The sequence below is a fragment of the Pelophylax lessonae genome (assembly GCF_965119305.1).
Source record: "Pelophylax lessonae genome assembly, chromosome: 4".
Taxonomy (NCBI): Eukaryota; Metazoa; Chordata; class Amphibia; order Anura; family Ranidae; genus Pelophylax; species Pelophylax lessonae.
In genome coordinates, this window is record NC_138771.1 from 55,632,849 (window position 1) to 55,657,122 (window position 24,274).

The window sequence follows — 24,274 nt, forward strand, 5'->3', positions numbered from 1 at the left end:
CGGGCTGAATTAGATCAGTGTATGGTCAGATAGTTGGACAGGCTGAATTAGATCAGTGTATGGCCAGCTAGTTGGACGGGCTGAATTAGATCAGTGTATGGTCAGATAGTTGGACGGGCTGAATTAGATCAGTGTGTGGTCAGATAGTTGGACGGGCTGAATTAGATCAGTGTATGGTCAGATAGTTGGACAGGCTGAATTAGATTAGTGTATGGCCAGCTAGTTGGACGGGCTGAATTAGATCAGTGTATGGTCAGCTAGTTGGATGGGCTGAATTAGATTAGTGTATGGCCAGCTAGTTGGACGGGCTGAATTAGATCAGTGTATGGCCAGCTAGTTGGATAGGCTGAATTAGATCAGTGTATGGTCAGCTAGTTGGACGGGATGAGTTAGATCAGTGTATGGTCAGCTAGTTGGACGGGCTGAATTAGATCAGTGTGTGGTCAGATAGTTGGACTGGCTGAATTAGATCAGTGTATGGTCAGATAGTTGGACGGGCTGAATTAGATTAGTGTATGGCCAGCTAGTTGGACGGGCTGAATTAGATCAGTGTATGGTTAGCTAGTTGGACGGGCTGAATTAGATTAGTGTATGGCCAGCTAGTTGGACGGGCTGAATTAGATCAGTGTATGGCCAGCTATACAGATACTCTTACAATGCAAGTCTAGTAGGCAGCCACCTCTCTCCAAACAATGTACCCCCTCCCTCCCTGAATGATATTTTATCTCAACAGCTGCTTAACAGCTAATCAGTGATGTTGTAGTAGCTAATCCACTCGGCTTCTCAAGTCTCTACTGTATTACAACAGCAAAAATATCAAAGAACAAACCTGTAAAACTGTGAATGCCACCGCAAAGTGTAGGTAAATTAAAGTGTATCTGAACCCAAGAACAAAAATAGAATATTTGCAGCTTACAAATCTTTATATGTGGTGGCTATATAATAATTTTTTTTTTTTTTTTAGGCTTTTTTTGCCTTTATGTAAGCCTAAGGATCCTGCCACTAACACTTCCTGTCCATGGGTGGCAACATGCACTCACTTTGTTTTAGGGATGCACCGATCCGATATTCGGATCGGATATCGGCGCCGATATAGCCATTATAGCTGGATCGGGGGATCGGTAACATTGACCAATCCACTGGCCAATCCGGTTTTTGCTGAGTAATGGCTCAGCCATCCCTTACTTGGTGCAGTAGTAGTATGGGATGGGAGCCGCTACTTCCTGTATAGTCCCGGCTCAGAGGCGGAGTGATATCAGATGCACTCCGCCTGTAAATGGAGAAGCCATGCACATGAAGCAACGGCTTTGCTCTGTACTGCAGCCGCTTGCTTTGTGTGTAGCTCCGGATCGGTTCTGGTATCGGTATCAGCGATTTCACAACGCCAGATATTGGTATTGGGTCCAAAAAAGTCGGATCAGTGCATCCTTACTTTGTTTTATCTATAGAGGAGCAGTGTTGTTATCCGCGGACAGGAAGTGTGGTGGGACCACAGAACACCTCCCTTCTCCTCATCTCCATAACATAGGGGGTACACATTCTGTAGATCAGAGGCAAACTGCATGAGATAATACTACAAAATGTACAGGACAGGTCAGCCTCTATGTGATTGTCAGCTGCCTTGGTGTTGCACATTTGATCCATGATGGCTTGACAGGTTGGATGAGAGTTCAGTCAACTGTGATGGTCAAGGTCATCCAGCGCCCAGGGCAATAATGCCAAACTGCGCCCCCCCTTCCCTTAGGGTTAAGGTCAAGGTGCCCCCATCCCTGCAATAATCCATTGCACCCAGGGCAGCTGTCCCTCCTGCCCACCCCTTGTCCCGGCCCTGGTGATGGTGAATGTAACTAGTTTTGAAACCATTAAACCAATGGGTTTAGATCTGCTTTAAGTTTAGCATTCAAAAATACCCTAGATTGTACACTTACTGAAAACATATTACACTTTGCCTTTAAAGTTACAGAAAAATCATTGACTATTAGAGATTCTACCATAATTGGTCTCCTGTTTTGTATGCACTCTGTACAGAAATTGTAAGATCTGACAATTCAGTTAAAGCGTTTTTTACCCCAAAATTTCATATTCCTGATATGTGCCTGCTTTACCATGTACTTGTATGAGAAAGTCTCCTGTTCTCATTGTATTGCTTCCTTTGTGTGAAATCCCTGGTGTTCCTGCCAGTCCCTTTGCTTCCCTAATAAAAACTGACCACACTAAGCAGGGGTGCACATCATGGTCAGTTCTCTAGCTATGCTGGGAACTCAGTGTGCTCTCTTCCAATGATCAGACTTGCCCTGACACGCCCCCACAGCAAAGCCATTCACTGGGAAGCTCAGTGTGCTGCTGCTTCTTCTCCTCCCCCAGCTCTTATGTAGCTGAGAAATGAGGGAATGTGATCACTTATAAAAAAGGGAAAAAGCTATTTATATTGTTTTTTTTATATCTATACAAAAATGTTTTTCCTTCCATTTCTTTTTTAAACTAAATGGGCTGTTTTACAAGGTGATATTTTACAAACACTTTAAGCAAACTCTTGTTTTGTGTTCGAGGTAAACCTGTACTGAGGAATACATTGGCTTCCATTGCTGACCTCTCCCTGTGAAAGTTGTAGTTGACCCCCTTGTCATGCTGATTTAATAGCTGGCTTTAGTACCTTCTGAAGCTCTGTTTCACAATATGTGTGCAGATTAGTGTTCTGACTTATCTGCATGTCTTTTCCAGGTCAGTGACTCGGAATGTACTGAAGTTAGAGACAGCCAAGTAGGAGGTCAGCAATGGCAGCCCTCATGTATTCCCAAACTTTCCGTTTATTTTAAAACCAAAACCAAATCATGTTGTGTGTGCACATGATAATACTTTTTGAAGAATCTGTAGTCCTTTATCTTGCAAAACTCATCTTTAAAAACATCTGTATAAGCCATGTTTGCTCTCTTGTCTGGATTACTTCTTTCTACTAATAGCTGTGTTTCCTACTTCTTTAGATTTCGTCCTCACCAGGATTCGGATCCAGCTAAACCTCGAGTGCCTGCTCTTATTGACAGACTTATAGCCTTTAAAAACAATGACCATGGTGCATGGGCCAGAGGTGGGGATGTCATCTTTCGCAACTCAGGGTATGTCATTTACTAGTAAAGTGCACTAATGCATGCATGGGCGTTGAAGAACAGTTCTTAACCGTGGTGATTGTTAAGGGGCCCATTGACATAGAATAAGTGTCTTCGAAAAAGACCACATTACTTGAGATCAGTAGACCATTTCACGTCTATGGTACCTAAAGACTGCCCAAGCTAACTGTCCTGCAAGGGATACAATTATTCATAGTAATGATCATTTTCAAACATTTACACATAACTTGGCTGTTTTATAGCAGTGGTCTCCCAAACTGTGGGCCGCAGGCCAGATGTGGCCCTCTTCTTGCCCTTATGCAGCCCTTGGGGCACTGTTCCTCCCACTGACACCAACGATAGGGCACTATTTCTTCTACCAACAACCTGGACTTATTTTTAATAAGTTTGAAAGCCCCTGTTTTATACTATTCTTTAACAGCATAGGTAAACGGCTGAATGGTCAGACAAGGGAGTAGCTGTAACTTGCAGTTTTGTAAATAGGTGCAAAGTTAAAAGCTGAATGCAAAACAGGTTCAAAATGTAAAAGATAAACATGCAAAACTGCAAAACAATGAAAGTTGCACAAACATTGACTCTATACATCAGTGTTTCTGTGCAGGGCTTCTTTTCTCAGAGAATAGTTGCAGGAACTCCTCCCTTCTGGGTCACCCCTTGACTCTGCCCCCTACCCACCTCTGAGCACCATTCCTTGGATTCAACCCTTACCCACCTCCTAGTACCTCCCCTTTTTAGAGAATACAGAACCAAGTATTATTTTTTGGTTCTAAGTATTTTGTATGGAAGCGGGAAGCAGAGGGCCTGAGTCAGAGGTGGTGGAACTGAGTTCCACCAAGTTCCAGCTGGAAAAAAGCCCTGTTTCTGTGGCTCAATCAGGGTAACATGTGGCTGCATAACAGTCTCTATAGCAGTGATGGCGAACCTTGGCGCCCCAGATGTTTTGAAACTATATTTCCCATGATGCTCGTGCACTCTGCAGTGTTGTTGAGCATTATGGGAAATGTAGTTCCAAAACATCTGGAGTGCCAAGGTTTGCCATCACTGCTCTATAGGGTTGATTTACTAAAACTGGAAAGGGCAAAATCTGGTGCAGCTCTGCATAGAAACCAATCAGCTTCCAGGTATTTTTGTCAAAGATTAATTGAACAAACTGAAGTTAGAAGCGGATTGGCTGCAATGTACAGATGCACCAGATTTAGTAAATCAACCCATGTTAGACTCTATAACAACAGAGGGTCTAGTTAGGAATCACGATTTAGGTAAAACTGTACAGAACACAGCTACTTGTGATTAGGCTCATAGACAGTATTCCTACAGGATTCAAGGTAGCTTTGGTAACACAGGTGAACAGCTGGAGGGATCCAAGGACAAAGGGCCAAACCACTGGAACTGGAGTGCCATGTTAGTGATTGGGAAGTTACCTGCCCCTTTAGCTAGGTCTTCCCGAGAAGTTTTAGGCTCTGGCTTGGCTGGCCACACACCATTTGTGATAGTGGAAGGCCTCTCACTTGGCTGCGGAACTCTTACCTAAATTATTTTTAGGGTGTGTTCAGGAACAGGGAGCTGTGGGAAATGGAGTTTAAACTGGGAATTTTGTTTTAATAGGAAATGGAGTTTCTCTGAGCATGCTGAGAAAATTGTCACACTGCTACAATTGTACAAAAGATAAGTAATGGCACTTGTCACTCTGAACATATGCCTGTTCATGGCATACAAAGTGTATGTAAGTGTCGGGTAGGGTGACGCCTGATTCTGTTTGGGTTGACACCTAGTGTGAGACTGCTTCCTAAAGTCTTTGGCTTTCATAAGCCATATACACACACTGAGAAGTGCTACAATGACCTTCAATTGAAAGTCCTTCACACAAGAGCTGTCTGTCTTGTCCCCCTCCAGCAACCACATTTACATATTCTAATTCCAACTATCACTTGTTATCTAAATGTTTGAACTAGATTAGTGGTGACTTGGGTGCAGACAGTTCCAATGTAAGATACTTTTATAAATAATGGCCACTATGTAATACTGGTAAAATAATCCCTTAGCTAATGTCTGAGCATTCACATAGCTGTCAAGAATAATCTCCTTAGGTTTGGTGTAGACTTGCATCTACACTGCAGCACCCCTAAAAAGCAATTCTTGTTGACATTGCTTTTCTGGGGCATTTGACAGTCGTTGAGGTGGCAACGTGATATTTCCTCACCACCTGTTTTAACCTCGTAATTTGCTACACCAATGTGCCACACCAGCTTGCATTGTCTGCGGTTGCAGCATGTTTCCCTACTCCCCCACTTCCCTACTCACTTAAATAGATTGTGATCAGTGGGCTTACTGCCTGTCGAATGCAACAGGAGCAATGGCATTTGCTAAAAACCACGAAGTAACGCATTTTTTCTGCCGCCCCTAAACACGAATCTAAATGTGCACTTACTGGGTGTCTAAACTATGGCCCTCCAGCTGTTCACGAACTAAAATTTCCATGAGGCATTGTAAATTTCTGACATTCACAGACACAACTAGGTTCCTGAACAGCTGGAGGGCCGAAGTTTGGACATAGCTGCGAAATGTTTAATATGTTTATTTCCTATGATTGTCAGCTTCATCTAGTGGCCATAATACACTATTTTCCTGAAATACCTCATTCAAGAAAATACCGTTTTATGGGCAGTAGATTCAGAGGGCTGTTCATGTTGAATGATCCCACAAGTACCACATCCCAAAAGTTATATAAGAAGCGAAAAATTCCCCTATGGGTGGGAACAAAAACAAGTAGCACTCTTGGTGCTCTCTTGCCGGACACACAGGGAACCGAGGGCTTTGCTCTTCCGCTGCAATTTTTTTTGACATAACTGATCTTTGGAGCAGGATTGCTGTACTTTGGGTTCCAGCTGCCCCCACCCAGCCTCCATTGAGGTTGGTTAGCACGCAATTCCGATACCCTACATCTAAGACCTTGTCCAACTCCAAAAAATATACTTTGTTCTCTTCATACGGTATCCCTGATGGGCAACCTAAGCACGCTGGCTACTTGTTTTTAATACCAGGCAGGCAATTTATTCTATTCACTACAGTGGATTATACCACTCTCCAAGGGCACCCCTGAAGAAGGAGTATACACTGACACTCCGAAACGCGTCGGGTATTCACCCAGGGGACATGTGGTTATTCTCCTACTGTTATATGTGATGTATTATTTAGCTTGCCTTATTTTTAAACTTTTTGTATAGAAATCTTTAATAAACTTTAAAAACGTTATTTTTTGTGTCATTGCAATTTTAGTACCTAAAAAGTCCCACCCATAGGGGAATTTTTCGCTTCTTATGGGCAGTAGATTGGGGGTCTCAAACTGATGGTCCTCCAGCTTTTGTAGAACTACAATTCCCATGAGGCATTGCAAGGCTGACAGTTACAAGCATGACTCCCGTAGGCAGAGGTATGATAGGAATGGTAGTTTTGCAACAGCTGGAGGGATGCCAGTTTGAGACCCCTACAGTAGATCATAGGAAATAAACATATAAGACACAATATGGGATTATTTGTAATGTGCAAATGTCTGATCATATTTTTTATAAATAGACCTCTTACATTTTGAGCCTGCAATGATGTTGGGAAATAAAAACAAGAATGATATAAATGGGCTAATAATATATTTTTTGCATAAATCAATGAATGTAAGCCATTCCTCTTCTAGTGCTAATATTGTCCATTGTTCTTATTCAGTGTCTGTCTTTCCTTCCAGGTTTTCAGACAATGGAATTGGCCTTACTTTAGCCAGGTAAGAAAACAATTTTCACAAGAGAATTTTATACTGTGTGCCAACATGAGAAATATTTCCCACACCATTTTTTATAAAGAGTTATGCCGAGAATTCTATGTACTAAGATTTATTGCAGGCCTTTGTCTCTGTACTTACTGGATTCCAGGCTCCTTTGGTTCGGCTTTATTAGTTGTGTCACTCAGTGTTTGCAGAGTGTGACAGTATTTTCCTTCGGAAATGCCCACTTTACTCTTTACATCCCAGTCCTGCTCCCTCTCGTCATCACATCTGCAGAGCGCCCCTCGCCCCCCCCAACCCCAAGAGCAGGCAATGAGCGTACAGCTGAGCTTGGTGTGTTCCAGGCTATGAATCACTAATAAATGTATGCACAACTTGTACTGGCTTTTTCCTCCATGGTAATACCTGGCAAGCAACCAGCCCCTTTCACACCTCGTAATGAAATTCCTAGAGATGTTTTGTTTGGGAAGGTGGCAAGCTTGGGATTTGACTGGTAGTATGGCCGTGTCTATAATAATTTTATAGTGTGCGGTTAGTATTGCTACTTAGCGCTTAGGAAGTCATGAGATTTGTTCACAACTACTGATATAAAAATTGTATTTTCTTTACTTCCTATAGCAGCAAATCTCCCTCCACCTGCACTCTTTTATGATTACTTCCACCATTTTTTATTATCATCATATAATGGGATTTATATAGATTTTACAGTGTATTGGTAATATATTTGGTATTATTTATTAACAGAAGATTGAAGTATAGTTTGACTGTTGCTCACGGCACCCAATGAAATGCTAGCATGTATTTAGTAACCTGCAGTAAAACTTAGAGGTTGAAGAAACATACTGTATATGTGTGCTAAATACAGGGAAAAGGAACCTCCGCACACCAGAAAGATCACTGACTGGAATCTGGAATATTGCTGCACTCCTTGGTAACTTTATTGAAGTATTAAAATCACATCACAGGTATGACGGGAACATAAAAGGTAGCGCGTTTCACGCTAAAGTAAGCACTTACTCTGGGGTTTGAGTAAGCACTGACCTTAGGGTTAAACGTGTTACCTTTTATGTTCCCGTCATACCAGTGTTGCCAACCTACCAGATTGAAATTTACTGACACAACACCCAAAATTTACTGGCACAGTCAAATTTTTACTGGCATTTCCAAAGGTTACAAAATTAATGTTTTAAAGTGGAGTTCCGGCCTCGGATACGTTTTTTCACTAAAAATACCCCCGGGACAGTCACTGTTAGTGCATTCCATAACGGCTAGCCTCTGAACTGTCCCAGGTTGCATTTACCTTTTAGAAGAAATACTTACCTTGAAAATTTCTTCTCCAGCGCTGCCATCTCAGGTGTGGGCAGCTGAAGCCAGGGCGTCCTCTTCTGCCTCCTCTTCGGTGACGTCGGAGCCCCAAAATGCCCTGCACCGGCCCCGCTCGTCACTTCCAGTGCAGGCGCGTCATCCCTGCACAGCTTCTGGGCATGCACCGGAAGTGACGAGCGGGGCCGGTGCAGGCGCATTGACTCCTGGGAGCGATGATGTTCAGCTCCCAGGAGTCAATGCAAGCAGGAAGTGACAGTGCGGGCCACGGCCGCAGAGGGAGGAAGTGGAGGAGGAAGGAAGGCAAGTATATTTTCTTTTATAACAAGGTAAGTGAACAAAAAAAAAAAATTGGGAGTATCCATTTGTTTTTTAGGTGACCCTCAGCAAGCGGATGGCCCAAAGTGGATTTTGAGGCCGGAACTCCGCTTTAAGTGCAAAGTATTTAGGCAACAGACAAGTACAATATGTAATTAACAATGTGATTTATAGTAGGTATTATATTTTTTCAATATATATTTATATATGTATATATATATTAATTAGCTTAGGGACAGGACACTGTAGCAGGCACTTGAATGGTCTCATCCAGCTCTGGTTCCAAGCCAAGCATTACAGCCATATTTTTTACTGGCAACCTTTTCCTGTCACTGGCATTTACTGGCAGGAGAAAAATTACCATTTTTTACTGGCTGCCAGTAAAAATACTGACGGTTGGCAACACTGTGTCATACCCGTGATGAGATTTTAATACTTCAATAAAGTTACCAAGGAGTGCAGCAATATTCTGAATTTTTGCATGTCTCTGAATCTCACAGACGAGCTGTGTAGCACCCTGGGTTCCTGTTCACAACATCAGAGAGTCGGTCACTCACCTTGACGGGCATTTCTTCGGCTTTACTGACCCTAATTGTATAAGACATGCACAGGCATTGCAACATCAGTCCCCATCCTAGCACCACCCTATTCTAGGGCAGGGACTGTCATTGTAATGCCTGTAGATGTCTTGCCATACACAGTGCGATTTCCCCATCAACACAGACAGAGCTGACTGGGGAATCCCTCCTGCCGAGCAGTTGACTGCTCTTGGCCTCGGGGGGGGGGGGGTATGGTGTCAGGCGGGGCAAGCCACCTCCGCTGGGAGAATACAGTATGAGAGCCGCTAGTGATAACCATAACATAATACGGCAGGCTGGTTGTACCCAATTTGATTGATCGATCAATAAACTTGGTGCATTCAACCTGTCTCTTAATGATTCAAATCTCGGCTGATTCCTGCTGGACCAGCCAAGATTGAAACCATGTATGGCCGGCCTTATACAATAAATGTGTATGTCAGGGATCTTTCTGGTGTGTGCAGCAGTTCCTTGTATTGAGTCTGTGAGCATGGAGGGCTTGGTTTCCCTCCGGCACCCAAAGTTCGGATGGCAGTGGGGAAGAGCAGCTTGGAGCAGAAAGTTATTTATTATTATTCATAGATGTGTGCTAGTTTGCATGTCTTAAAGTGCTTATAAACTCCTACATATACCTAATGAATTGACCGGCCTCAGGTGATACAAATCCTCCTACATAAGTTGTACCTATTTATCTGGCGCCATCTTTCCCCTACATCCATTCAAAGTGCAGAATTTACACATGATCTCCCAGCTTTGAAAAGTAGGGTGAGGAGAGCTGAAGTTACATCAATGAGGAGAGGTCTGAGAGCTGATTTCATACAGCACACAGTAACAGAGCTGAGGCTGTCAATCAGCAAGCTCCTGTTATAGTAAAACCCTAGCAACGAGGCAGGACGGGGGGGGGTTTGCAATTTATGGAAGTTTTTCAGTTGGGCTTCATGACGTATGTAGACTATTAACAGGTGTATGACCGCACACACGCTGCTCTTGCTAAGATCCATAGGTTTATTGAACAAGATAAAAAAGTCCAAGTAGCATGACACACAGTAAGAGTAAGTGATGACATGTTTCACACAATTAATGAACAAGCGCCCATTGGTGTGAAATACGTTAACACTTGCTTCTACTATGTGTCATGCTATTTGGACTTTTTTGAATCTTAGCAACAACAGTGTGTGGACATCAAACTGTTAATTGGATTAGCACCTGTGTCTTTGGGGTTCGAGAAAAGTGGACCGACCTGGAACTGTGTAAGGTGTTTTGAATCGTTGGACTTCATGAGGTATGTAAATGGCCTACACCTATACACCTATTACAAGGGCATTATTCAACTTTGGTCAAAGCTGAACAGTTTGTTTTACCTACAAACACCCCTTAGTTGCATAGGCAGTTTTTTGGTTAAGGTAAACTATGCCTTTAAGCGTACTGTTTTATACAATACTGTATATATTAACATAATTACAGTTGGTTTGTTGTAATATTTTTAGTGATGGGACATTCCCAACTGATGAAGGATCCAGCTTGGAGGTCTCTGACTCCATCTTTGTAGGGGAGAGTGAGAATGTTGGATCACATGGTGGGCAGAACAGCTACTGGGGACGTGGAGGCTCGGGGGAACAGAGGTCACTGCCACGGAACAAGTAAGATTCTTTTATCAAAGTTTTTCATTCTTTTCTTAGTCTGTAGTTGGTTACAAAGAGGCCAAGTAAAATTTCTGAAATGAAATGTTTAAGTGTAATTATAACACAATATTAGCACATCTCTAGTTTATGTAACTTAAAGAAGTTTGTATTAAAATGAAACGACTTTATAAAATAGACTACTTAAAAAAACTGGTTTATGAACCTAAAAATATATAGAAGAAGTGGTTCCAAGGAAAAAAACAAGAAACACTGATGTGTAGAAAGAAGGGTCTATAAAACAAAAACAATACCGGTTTTACTGATCTTTACTCTGTATCCAAAACTAACGTTGGCTATAGATGCACATTAAAGTGATCCCCTATATAGGAGCTGTCAATGTTAAATTGTTTTTAAAGACACGGGCCCTGCTTCCCAGTGTTTTATTGACCTGACTAGTATTTAGGACAGGAGCTTATTACTTTTCAAACCTCATTGGTTCTTGTTCCAAAGATTGACTATGTAGTAATTCTAGGATTAGGATGACAGCCGAGAGCCGGCACCTTTAACCACTTGCCGACTACCTAACGACTATTTATGTCGGCAGTCAGCCCCTCACAGGCAAAGCGACGTAGATCTACATCGATAGCCTGTGAGGCTCCCGCTCGCTCACGGCCCCCCCCGCACGTGTGAGCGGCGGACCCGATGTCCGCCGGTCACTCACGATCGTCGGTTACACTGGGAGAAAGGTAGGCGGCTAGTGTAAACAAAGCCGCCTGTCATTCTCCCCTGTGTAACAGCAGAGATCATACGGTCCTGCTATGTAGGACCGTAGATCTCTGCTGTTACATCACAAGCCACATCCAATCACAGTTTGAAGCACGCCCCTAGGGACACACTTAACCCCTCCTTCTCAAATAAAGTTAACCCCTTCCCTGCCAGTGTCATTTTTACAGTAACAGTGCATATGTATAGCACTGATTACTGTAGTAATCTCACTGGTACCCCCAAAAGTGTCAAAAATGTCAGTCAAGGGTCCGATCTGTCCGCCGCAATGTCGCAGTCCCGCAAAAAAAAACGCAAATCCCCGCCATTACTCGTTAAAAAAAAACAATAAAAATGACAAAAATCTTTCCCTTAGTTAGTAAACGCAATAACTTTTGCGTCAACCAATCAAAATACGCTTTTTGTGATTTTTTTTTACCAAACATATGTAGCAGAAAACAAATTGGCCTAAAATGTTAAAAAATGTTGATTTTTACATTTTTTTGGGGGGGAATTTCATATAAAAAAATGTGAAAAATATTGTTATTTTTGCAAAATTGTCACTGTTTTTTTGTTTATACCGCATGATCAAAAAATCGCACAGGTGATCAAATACCACCAAAAGAAAGCTCTGTTTGTGGGAAAAAAAGGACGTCAAATTCGTTTAGGTATAGCATTGCACGACCGCGCAATTGTCCGTTAAAGTCACGCAGTGCCGAATCGCAAAATAGGGCCTGGTCAGGAAGGGAGTAAAATCTTCCGGGGCTTAAGTGGTTAAAAACAAATTCAGAAAAGGCAGCTCCCATGTTTCTGTCTTCAGAGGTTCACTTCAAAAGAAACTTCACTCCTCACTCCACTATTTATCCTTCCTCTTACCTCTAAATCTGGGTTCTATACAAAAAAACTAACGCACACACCTATCGATCTAGTGATGTTCTGTAGGGTTCTGCTGTTCCGCTACTATAGACCTGGTCCTGCACCGCCATCTTCTAATATCATCGAAGGGGCTGACTGTCTCTTTCAGGTTGCACCCGGCCCCATGATGACGTGTATGTCCCGCAGCACATCATCACAGGACTGGTTTCAAAAACGAGGAAGAGTCAGCCAGCCCTCCTGATGATGCATGCGTAGTAGAGTACCCTGTTGCTTCCTTGGATTTGTTTCATAGGTATCCTAGGAAGCTGGGGCCAACGAAATTGCCATTTCCACCTAGGGAAGAAACCAGGGAGTCCAATGATGGATTCCCTGAAAAATGTATTTAAAAAAAAATTGTAAATATCCAATTATGTGAGGGGAGGGGGGAGTAGGAGGAGAATAAAAGAAAGTAGGTAGGGAGGGTGAAGATCCCCTTTTGAAATGCAGGAGCTCACTAGTATAACGACATCTTACCACCAAATGTATCGCTGATTTATTTATGCTATGCCAAACTCAGAAACCGGTTTAAATAATTATTCCATATAGCAATACTTGCATCTAATTTAGCAATGAATAATAAAAAAATAAATCTTCAGTAAGCAGCATGTACTGTATCCAGGTCTCTGCAGCATAAAATCAGTCAAAAAAATGTAGTTTCTTAATGTGCTAAAACCTAACATCACAAATCATAGTATCATTTGTTTGACATCAAATAACAAGTTTCAGCATTTTTAATTTCTAGGACGTTTCCGATTCGTGGATTTCAAATATACGATGGGCCGGTCAGGCTTCTCAGGTGCACATTTAAGAAGTTTCTCCCTACCGCCGAAAGACAATCTAGTGCCATTGGGTTTTCACTGAAGAACTCTTGGCAGATCACCCCTCAAAACAACGTGTCCCTCATCAAGATGGAGAAAAGTGTAAGTAAAATATTTTAATGGCATGCTAATTTTATAAAAATCTATTTTTTTAGCTGAAGTTTAGGTATGCTTATTTTAGCAAAGTTACATTGGTCTACCTTGGACCAATGTAACTATGTATGCCATACCTGAGGGATCCCTGTGGAAGTTGGAAATCACTATAGTAGGAGCCGCTTCTACAGTGATCGCTGCTGTCTTTCCAATGCTGAGCGGCTGCCCTGCTGCATAGTAACATAGGGGGTCACTTGCTTGGGTACAGTTCACTGAATGCCTTCCATTTTGTTCAATGAATGCAAGGTCGGTCTGTGATTGCACTAAGTGGAAGTGATGTCATCACCCAGCCTGTTTACCTCACCCAGTCAAAGGATACCTTGCATTTATTGAGAGGAGTGCAAGGCATTCTGAGAATGGTGCCCATGTCGAGTGAGCAACCTCCTGTTTTCAGCAAGGCAGCCCCCCGCCCCAGGCCCTGGAAAACAGAGGCGATCACTGTAGTAGCTGTACACACTACAGTGATTTCCAGAATCCACAGGGATCCCTCAGGTATGGCACATACATACTTACATTGGCCCAAGCAAGATGACCCATTGCATATATAAACTTCAGCTTTAAGGAGAAAGTGGAGCCTCAAGGAGCCTCAATATACCTAACTTTCCATAGTAGTAGGAACACACACAACCCCATATAATTATTGTCTCTTGCAAGAACTGATCCCTGTGGTCCAAAGTCAAGGTGCACACAACTGAAACAAATATCCATTGACTGAGCTTCCCTGGGAAGAAGAGAGTTAAACATCCCATGTTTAGTACATTGCGGAGACACTAGATTTATATATGCTAGGACAAGCCTTAAAGCAATGAGATGTAACATGCTGAGGAGTCTAAAAATGTGTTTGTGTTGGCAGTCGGCTCCTCGCTGAGTCCTGGAGCTAAGTATTTGGTAGCTGTGTGTGTCTTGCAGGTTGCCCTGACCTTTCTCCCGAGCTTGTACTAAGAACTGAGCTGATATGCTTTTCATTATCCATCATAAAACAGAGGTATTGTCTGAACCAGTTCTGGGCTACACCCTGAAATGCCAGACCCGCTGAGTCTTGCAGGAGAAAGACATTAAGTGGCGGGATGATTAACCAAGTGGTGCTACCGGGGATGCAACTTAAGAATCCTCCATCACATGTTGCTCCTTGACAAACATTTTTTGGCTTGGTTCTTAGAGAGTTAATGTTTCTAACCCCGAGCAAATAGAAATCTTGAGAAAATTGTGCAAACAGAGTTAATGTGTGTCTGGGCTGGGAGAAAGTTATGTCCAAACTACCCCACCTTTACCAAATGACCTGAATCCTATTGTAAGTCGCTGACGTAGGAATGGGTTCCCCACTTAGACGGCACACAGATCTCTTACTGTAAGGATTGAGTGGCAATTAATGTGGAAAGATGAATCAGAAGATACATAATATTCCACAGCCATGTGCCAAAAAACTCAGGACAAAACACGCCAGCTTTTGTTATTCTTTCTCCTAAATGTAATCGCATTTTAGCCGCTGTACAGAAAACATTAAGAGAGGGGGATTAAAAAGCGGCAGCCGCTACAATTAAAGTTGGACTGATATTGAGACTTTTATCTTTTTTTTCTAATTAAGTTATTCTTTTTTCATCTAAGGGCTCTTTCACACGGGCGTTCCTTTTTTTTTGCCCGATCAGGTTCTTTTTTTTTTTTTGTAACGGACACGGATGACACTTGTGTCATACGGTCCGTCTGTCCGTTTTTCATCCCATCCGTTTGCGGATGAAAAACTGACATAATGCATGTCTATGTAAATACGGATGTCTGCGGATGACACCACTGACATCCGTTTTTGCTTCAGTTCCGTTTTTTGAAAGGAAGAAAAAATAGGGTTCTCCTCCGTTCAAAAAAACTGAACTGAACTGAACTGACAAAAAACGGATGTCAGAGGATGATCATCCGATGACATCCGTATTTACATAGAGATACATTATGTCCGTTTTTCATCCGCAAACGGATGGGATGAAAAACGGACATACGGAACGCCCGTGTGAAAGAGCCCTAAAACATTTTGCGAATCTGAAACATTATGGAATTGATTTGCTAAAGGTATATAGGCATTTTTTTACCTTAGCTTAGTGAATGCTTACAAGCGCTTGATTTATTTCCCCTGGAAAGGAGACGCCTGAGAGTGGACATGATAGCGATATACAAGTACCTCAACGGTGATCAGAGCATAGAAAAAAAACTGTTCAGTCACAACGAATGCATGAGGACACATGGCCATACAATCCGATTAGAGGAGAAGAGATTTAACCTAAAGCTGGATACACACTATCCAACTTTTGTGGTTAGATTTCCTTCAGATTTACCTTTTCTATGTAGTGCAAGAGCCTTCCAGATTGCATACAAATTGAAAGTGTTTAGGTTTGACCTCATATTATATGGTTTTGGTAAATCTAAAGGAAAAAGTCTTCAGAAAATCTTATAGTGTGTATGGGCCATTAGGCTGCGCAGGGTTTTTTTTTACAGTAAGGGCTACAAGATTGTGGAATTCTCTACCACAAGTGGTAGTAACTGCGGGGAGTATGGCTATTTTTAAAAGACTCTTGGACGTACATCTTAAGGATCCTAACATTTAGGGGTATGTGAGATAATTGCGTCCACACACACCTACACAGGTTGAACTGGATGGACTATAGTCTTTATTCAACCTCAACTACTATGTAACTATGTAATGTAGTGGAAATTCACTTTGCAAAGAATACCCAATCATGTGCAAGGAAAAAAAGAACAGTGTTTTTGCTCGCACATGATGAGGTTCACTCATACATAAAGAAAGGGATGTATTCCAGAGATAAGTCTATAATCCTTCCACTTTATAAAACTCTGGTCCGACCACATCTGGAGTATTCTGTCCAGTTCTGGTCGCCAGTCCTCAGGAGGGATGTGTTGGAGCTGGAGAGAGTCCAGAGAAGGGCAACTAAACTAATCAGGGGATTGGAGGACCTTAATTATGAAGAGCGTCTGCAATCGCTTGATTTATTCTCCCTGGAGAAGAGACGCCTGAGGGGGGAAATGATAGCAATTTTTAAATATCTCAATGGGGATCTCAGCTTAGAAAATAAGCTGTTCAGTCGAAGGGATTGCATGAGGACTCGAGGGCATACAATGCGATTAGAGGAGAAGCGTTTTAACCTCAGGCAACGTGGGGGGTTCTTTACTGTTAGGGCTACAAGATTGTGGAATTCTCTACCACAAGAGGTGGTTTCTGGGGGTAGTATGGTGGCTTTCAAAAGACTCTTAGATGTACATCTCAAGGAGAAGAACATTCAGGGCTATGTGAGATGATTACGGCCACACACACCTACACAGGTTGAACTGGATGGACTATTGTCTTTATTCAACCTCACCTACTATGTAACTATGTAACTTAATTCAGTAAGCTAAAGTCCCTTGCAGTTGCAATTAAGGACCTTCAGGTCCCTAATATAGTAAGCTAAGCTCCCTTACAAAGTGAACAGCCTATTTCCCCTTCCATCCCATATGCAGTAAAAATAAAAAAAATCACGTGCAGATCCTCTTATCTCGATACTCTATAAATAATGTGTATGGTAGTAAGACTTTTGTGGAGGATGCTTGGTCTGTCATGTTATCCTTGGCTTGGACGATGTAATAAAAGCTCTATCCAGTATTTTTTCTTTCCATCTTTGGACCTCTCTGAAAATGTTTTTCTGGACAGTAGTACGTCTCAGCATTATTATGGTGTTCTAAGATATCAACAATCTTAGTGCAAGAAGTTAAGCTCATGTTTTTTATGCCTAAGCTGTCTGGTATGACAGTCAAAATAAAGAGTAGAGTAGAACCTCAGGCAGTAAAATAACTTTTAAAAGTAATATGTGTAAAGTATGTATTTCTAACATATTGAAAGTGTATCTAAACACAAAAATGAAATATATTTCAATTTTCCAATCCGTAATGTGATGACTCCATTCATTTAACTCTTTTTAGGCTTTTTTTCCCTTTATTTTTACCTGGTGATCGAACCAATAACACCCATTCTTTGATGGCTCCATTCTTTTACAAAGGTTTTTATTGACAGTAGTTGTGTCAGCAAAGAAAAGTTAAATTTCCAGTACAGAGTTGCGTACAGGAGGAGCAATAGTAGGACCTGTGCATTCTTGAAATTGTACAATCAATATACAAGGAACAGATAGAAAGCTCTATCAAGAACTTAAAGTAATTGTAAAGTCTTGTTTTTGTTTTCTATAAAAATAACAAACATGTTATACTTACCTGCTCTGTGTAGTGGTATTGCACAGAGCAGCCCCAATCCTCTTCTTCTTGGGTCCCTATTCAGAGCTCCTGGCCCCTCCCTCATGTTGAGTGCCTCCACAGCAAGCAGCTTGCAATGGGGGCACCGGAGCCGAGCCATAGCTCCGTCTGTCCATCCAGACATAGAGCCATGGTTCAGCCCCGCCCCCTCTCCCTCCTCATTGGCTAACTGACTTTGATTGACAGCAGCGAAAAACCAATAGTGCCGCTACTGTTTTTTAGCCAGTCAGGAGGGAGACGGCCAAGGCACTCATGGACATCGCTGGATCTAGATGGAGCTCAGGTAAGTATTAGGGGGGTTGCTGCACACAGAAGGCTTTTTATATTAATGCATAGAATGCATTAGGATAAACAAAAAACCTTCTGACTTTACAACCACTTTAAGCAAAGAGATCCAATAGATTAGAGTGAGGAAAAAAGTCTGAGAAGGTTGACAATTCAGCTCTAGACATCAAAAATATCCAGCAGCTGTCATAACTGAACGCTGGCTCAACAACCAAACTAGTATTGTTAGACCAGAAAAAAATAAGAAAAACTAGGGAGAAAGAAGAAAAGGTAAAGAAAAAGGAAAGGACAAGAGAAGAGTTTGGTTTGGGAATGAATAGAGGAGGGGGAAGAGAGGTCTCAGGGGTCAATGCACTGAGAAGTGTTAGACTGCCAAAAGAAGATGGTCAACATGCGAAGGATGTGCGTATGCTATTCAAGGCTGCCAAACTCGAAGAAATTTATCATGGGAGTCCGACAAAATAGCCATCAGTTTCTCGTTAACCATGATATGATTCATATGATGTTTCACCACTTTAAAACTGAGAACGGGAGATTTCAGAGCCTTGGCATCAGCGAGTTTGGTCTCTCTAAAAATATGCATTGCTCGCTAAAGTTCTGACTGAAATTAAGCCTCTATAGGGCTAATGTCTCTTGATATCGTAGTGTAGTAATGTGAAGAGGAGTGTGTAGACCCAGATCCAAAAATCTGCTTGCTTTAGGGCAGGACCACCAGATATGTGCAGTTGTCCTGGTTGAGAGCACCCCCAGAAACAAGTCAGAGGGTAATGAGAGACAAAACGAGCCAGGTGAGCTGACGTGAATGTTGGCTCCATTCTATGGGAAAGCAATGGAGACACCCATAGACAGCAGCATTGTCAACTTGTGGAGAAGGTAGTGTTAGATGTAATCCCAGATTTAGATGGACTTGAAAGCCAAACTCCAGCTAACACCTAACACTACCCAGATCACCAGGTGAAAATATTGGAAAGAAAGACTTAAAAAAGAAAACAAATGTAGCCACCAAAGCTAGGAATTGGCACGCTGCAATGTATTACCACTTTACTTTTGAGTTTAGTTGTGCTTTAACCGCTTGCCGACTGCTCACAGTATATTTACTGCGGCAGTCAGCCCCTCACAGGCAGAGCGACGTAGATCTACGTCGCTAGCCTGTGAGGCTCTGGGGAGCAAGCGCGCCGCCAGAGGCGCGCTCCCGCGTGGTCACGGACCCCCCCGCGCTTGTGACCGGCGGACCTAGTGTAAACAAGCCACCTGTCATTCTCCCCGGTGTAGAAACAATGATCATACGGTTCTACTATGTAGGACCATTGATCATTGTTCCTACAGCTCAAGCCACAGCCAATCACAGTTAAAATCACGCCCCTAGGGACACACACAGCCCCTCCCTCTCAAATAAAGTTAACCCCTTCACTGCCAGTGTATTTTTACAGTAACAGTGCATATGTATAGCACTGATTACTGTAGAAATGTCACTGGTAACCCCAAAAGTGTCAAAAATGTCAGTCAAGGGTCCGATCTGTCCGCCGCAATGTCGCAGTCCCGCAAAAAAAATTGCAGATCGCCGCCATTACGCATTAAAAAAACAACAAAAATGACAAAAATCTTTCCCTTTGTTAGTAAACGCGATAACTTTTGCGCAAACCAATCAAAATACGCTTTTTGCGATTTTTTTTACCAAACATATGTAGCATAAAACAAATTGGCCGAAAATGTTAAAAATTTTGATTTTTACATTTTTTTGGGGGGAAATTTCATGTAAAAAAAATGTGAAAAATATTGTTATTTTTGCAAAATTGTCGCTATTTTTTTGTTTATAGCGCATGATCAAAAAATCGCACAGGTGATCAAATACCACCAAAAGAAAGCTCTGTTTGTGGGAAAAAAAGGACGTCAAATTTGTTTAGGTACAGCTTCGCACGACCGCGCAATGGTCCGTTAAAGTCACACAGTGCCGAATCGCAAAATACCCCCTGGTCAGGAAGGGGGTAAAATCTTCCGGGGCTTTAAAGAAGAGCTACTGACCTGGAAATACCCTAAATCAAACTAGACAGATAAATGGACAAACAGACATGACATCAGAACATCTGCTATTGTATATATGGTATATACTGTCGAAGGGGCTGCAGTTCTTCATTTTTTATAATTCCTCTTTCCATAACAACAGTCTTTTCTTACCACACTTTGAACTAAAAAAAAAAAAAAAATACATTCATTACATGATCTTTATAACTAATACTGTGAAAGATATGGCACCCCAGTTAAAAAGTAGTCAGCAGCACCTTTGCCCAATAGTTATATGGTCGATGGTTGAACCTGAGGGTCGGACCTTCCCTTTTCCGGATGGGCAACTTTCAGACATTAATTCCCGCCCAACAAATTATGGTCATCACACTACTTATCAGTATTTGTATATAAAATGTATAAATGTATTGCATTGATTCTAGAGAAGCTCTAAATCAGTCATTCTCAACCAGGGTTCCGTGGAACCCTAGGGTCATCCAGAGGTTGCTAAGTGTTCCTTGAGCTGTAACTGATCGACCTCCCATCTGATTGTGCATACATAATTATAGGGCTAGCACCACTTGGCAAAGCCAGCTGCATCACATTATGATTATTTTAACTGTCCATAAAGTGGTTGTAAACCTCAGACATTAAATATGAACAAAACATATCCCGCTATAGTGTATACTTGTCTAAATTAGGTACTGAGTGCCGATTCGGTCTGCTGCTTCATTTCTCTGCTATCAGCATGAATCTCTTCTGACAAGTTTTCCTGACACCAAGAGAAAAATGGTGACAAGGGAGGGACTTCCAGCTGATTGACAGCCTCAGATCTGCTCCTGCGTGCTCTGTGATGGGGATGTGTCCCTTCTCTCCAATCAGCTCTCAGAGCTCTCCTCACTGAGCTCTGCAGAGTGTAACTTCAGCTCTCCGCCACCTTTTTCAGGCCAGATCAGGCCAACTTTATAAATTGTGGACTTTGAATGCCCGATGAAAAGAGAATAGCCCTAAAATTATGTAGGCACAATCAGATCGGAGGTCGATCAGTTACAGCTCAAGGAACCCTTAGCAACCTCTGGATGACCTTAGGATTCCACGGAACCCTGGTTGAGAATGGCTGATTTCGAGCTTCTGTAGAATCAATGGATGTAACCATGCAATACAGTTATACATTTTATAACTGAGAAGAGAATACTGTAGATATATAGGTACAGCTTATGTAGGAGGATTTGTTTAATCTCTGTGTATTACTTGAGGCCAGTCACATCACTGGTTATATGTAAGGGTTTACAAACACTTTAAGGGTGGCATTCTGACCCCCACTTTAACAGAGCATTCTTCTCACTGGCCACCAATATAATGGGCATTCTTCCCAATGATCACCAATATAAGGGGTATTTTTTTCCCTGACCACCAATGAACTGGTTTTATGAGGGCTTCCCCAAAACCTGAAAATTATTTCAAGGGTTCCTCTAGGACAAAAGGGTTGAGAAAGCTCCTTGATCTCCATACTTTCATGTTGTACCATTATTTCCTTCTACCTTTGTATAATGTTGAAAAAGTTTTGATACAGAACTAGTTAAAAAGTAGTCAGCAGCGAGTTCTATCAATTCTCTAAATGAAGGGAAATATATTAATTGCCTTGATGATTGGGCAACACAGGGAGACTGAACAGAATGTGCAATTCCATAAATAGAGTTCGATGTGGGACGGTTTTGTTTCTGTTATTTCTCTAATTTTGGACATGTAATAAACAAGGTGATTTAATGTTAACTTGGTACCATAGGAGAGATTGTGTAATAAGATCAGTGTGTGCGGATCGCTGCACATCTGCCAGCTAAGTTGTAATATAACAAACAGTAATGTAATGTCCCTTAAATCTTGCCTACACTTTTTTATTGCCTATTAAAGAGTATCTGAAACTGTAAAAAAAAAAAAAAAAAAGAGTTTTCAAACCCAAGAACAAAAGATAACAGCTAAGGGATGGTCTGGTGTCATCGGTACCCACCTCCATCCCAATATAAACATAAAAGGAGAAAATTGGCCCTGGGACATTATATGAGATGAGCACATTAGGCTGGTGAAAACAAGAATTATAGATATGTAGAAAGTATTTACAGCATTTGTTGCAGTTTATTGAAGTAAATGATAAAAAAACATCATGTACCATATAACACATGGAAATGTCAAACTGATAAATGGTATTGCAGTACATAAAACTAGTAATAATGAATTACATGAACGTATACAAGAAAGTACAATGTATCCTGGTCTCAAAATAAAATAGAAACAATATCATAGTATAATCATATAGTGCATCTTGGTCTCGACGCGTTTCATGAGCTAACGCTCGCTTCTTCAAGAGTGTATCCATGAGGAAATATCTGAGGAAAAAATATCAATATTGGAGTAAAGACTAAAAATAATGAAAAAAAATCATGAAAAAATATCCTGTGAATAATCGGGAACTCCTTAGAGGACCCAATACTTACAGACTGGTTGAGCTGGAATCAAAAGATAAGTCTCTGTACGGTGGTGGTGGGATAAGTCTGACCCAGGAGCTGAAGGGTCCAAAACGGACAGGAGTCAACATGGAGGCATATGGGAGGTATGTGATAGGTTTGTAAAGTGGAAAAATGCACCTTCCATACCTGTTATAAAAGTACAAGCAATAACAGTATAAATATGAATTATATTGTCCAATGTATCAGAGTAATAGGGTATTATGCTGTATAAAGGAAGGGCTAGTGAAGTGGTAATGTGAAGTGATAGTGTACCAAAGCCATGAATGGAAAAGAAAGGGAGAAAAAAATAAAGAAAAATGAAGATATTTTTTTCAGATATTTTCCTCATGCATCCACGCTTGAAGAAGCGAAACGCGTCGAGAGCACGATGCACTATACGATTATACTATGATATTGTTTCTATTTTATTTTGAGACCAAGATGCATTGTACTTTCTTGTATACTTTCATGCAATTCATTATTACTAGTTTTATGTACTGCAATACCATTTATCAGTTTGACATGTCCATGTGTTATATGGTACACAATGTTTTTTATTATTTACTTCAATAAACTGCACCAAAGGTTGTAAATACTTTCTACATATCTATAATTCTTCTTTTTTTCACCAGCCTAATATGCTCACCTCATATAAAGTCCCGGGGCCAATTTTCTCCTTTTAAGAACAACAGATAATGGTATTGTAGCTTACTAATCCTTAGATGTGGTGGCTGAATAATTTCCTTTTTTCACATTTTGTTTCATTTTTTAAAGTGGTTGTAAACCCACCTTGAGAACTTTTACCTATAGGTAAGCCTTTAATAAGGCTTACCTATAAGTACTGTAAATATCTCCTAAACTTGCACCGTTTAGGAGATATTTACATTGCATGCAGCCAATGACGTCATTGGCACATGCACTCTGAAGAAACGGCCGCCGATGCAGTTTCTTCAGAGCCTTGTGCTGTGACCGGTAGCTTCGGCCAGTAATACAGCCAGAGGCCGAAGACCCAGAAGGAAGACGGGCGAAGATGGATGCGGCCGCCAGCGTGGACAACGTGGGCTTCGTTTGCAGGTAAGTTTGACATAATGTGCTAGTATGTGATGCATACTAGCACATTATGCATTTACTTTTCAGAGGGGAAAAAAACGAAAAAAAAAACAGGAAGAGTTTTCTTCCTTTTTAAATATGGCAATCTGGGCATTAACTCACTTGCTGTCCTAGGGTCACCACCATACTGATCAGTGTTGTCACTATAGGCCAGGGGTCTCCAAACCTTATAAAGAAAGAGACAGTTTATTGTACTTCAGACTTTAGGGGGGTTAGTCTGTGTTCAGTGGGAGCGGAACATGCCCCCGTATCAATGGGAATAGGCAATGTCTCAGATTTAGGAGTCAGTGGGAGAGATCAGTAGGAGGAAGAATCCTGATCACAGTGGGTGTGATCAGTAGGAGGAAGAATCCTGAGCACAGTGGGTGTGATCAGTAGGAGGAAGAATCCTGAGCACAGTGGGTGTGATCAGTAGGAGGAAGAATCCTGAGCACAGTGGGTGTGATCAGTAGGAGGAAGAATCCTGAGCACAGTGGGTGTGATCAGTAGGAGGAAGAATCCTGATCACAGTGGGTGTGATCAGTAGGAGGAAGAATCCTGATCACTGTGGGTGTGATCAGTAGAAGGAAGAATCCTGAGCACAGTGGGTGTGATCAGTAGGAGGAAGAATCCTGAGCACAGTGGGTGTGATCAGTAGGAGGAAGAATCCTGATCACAGTGGGTGTGATCAGTAGGAGGAGGAATCCTGAGCACAGTGGGTGTGA

At 41.8% G+C, this 24,274-nt stretch overlaps 1 protein-coding gene across 1 annotated transcript in view; it reads left to right on the forward strand.

Moving 5' to 3' along the window:
• Window positions 1-24,274, forward strand: part of LOC309554526 (cell surface hyaluronidase CEMIP2-like) — a gene marked incomplete at its 5' end in the record, with an annotated part of 142,550 nt that overhangs the window by 58,907 nt on the left and 59,369 nt on the right. The window contains 4 exons of the mRNA XM_082256275.1: window positions 2,982-3,113; window positions 6,862-6,897; window positions 10,604-10,756; window positions 13,158-13,335. Coding sequence (XP_082112401.1) covers window positions 2,982-3,113; window positions 6,862-6,897; window positions 10,604-10,756; window positions 13,158-13,335 — 499 coding nt within the window. The remainder of the gene's footprint in view (window positions 1-2,981; window positions 3,114-6,861; window positions 6,898-10,603; window positions 10,757-13,157; window positions 13,336-24,274) is intronic.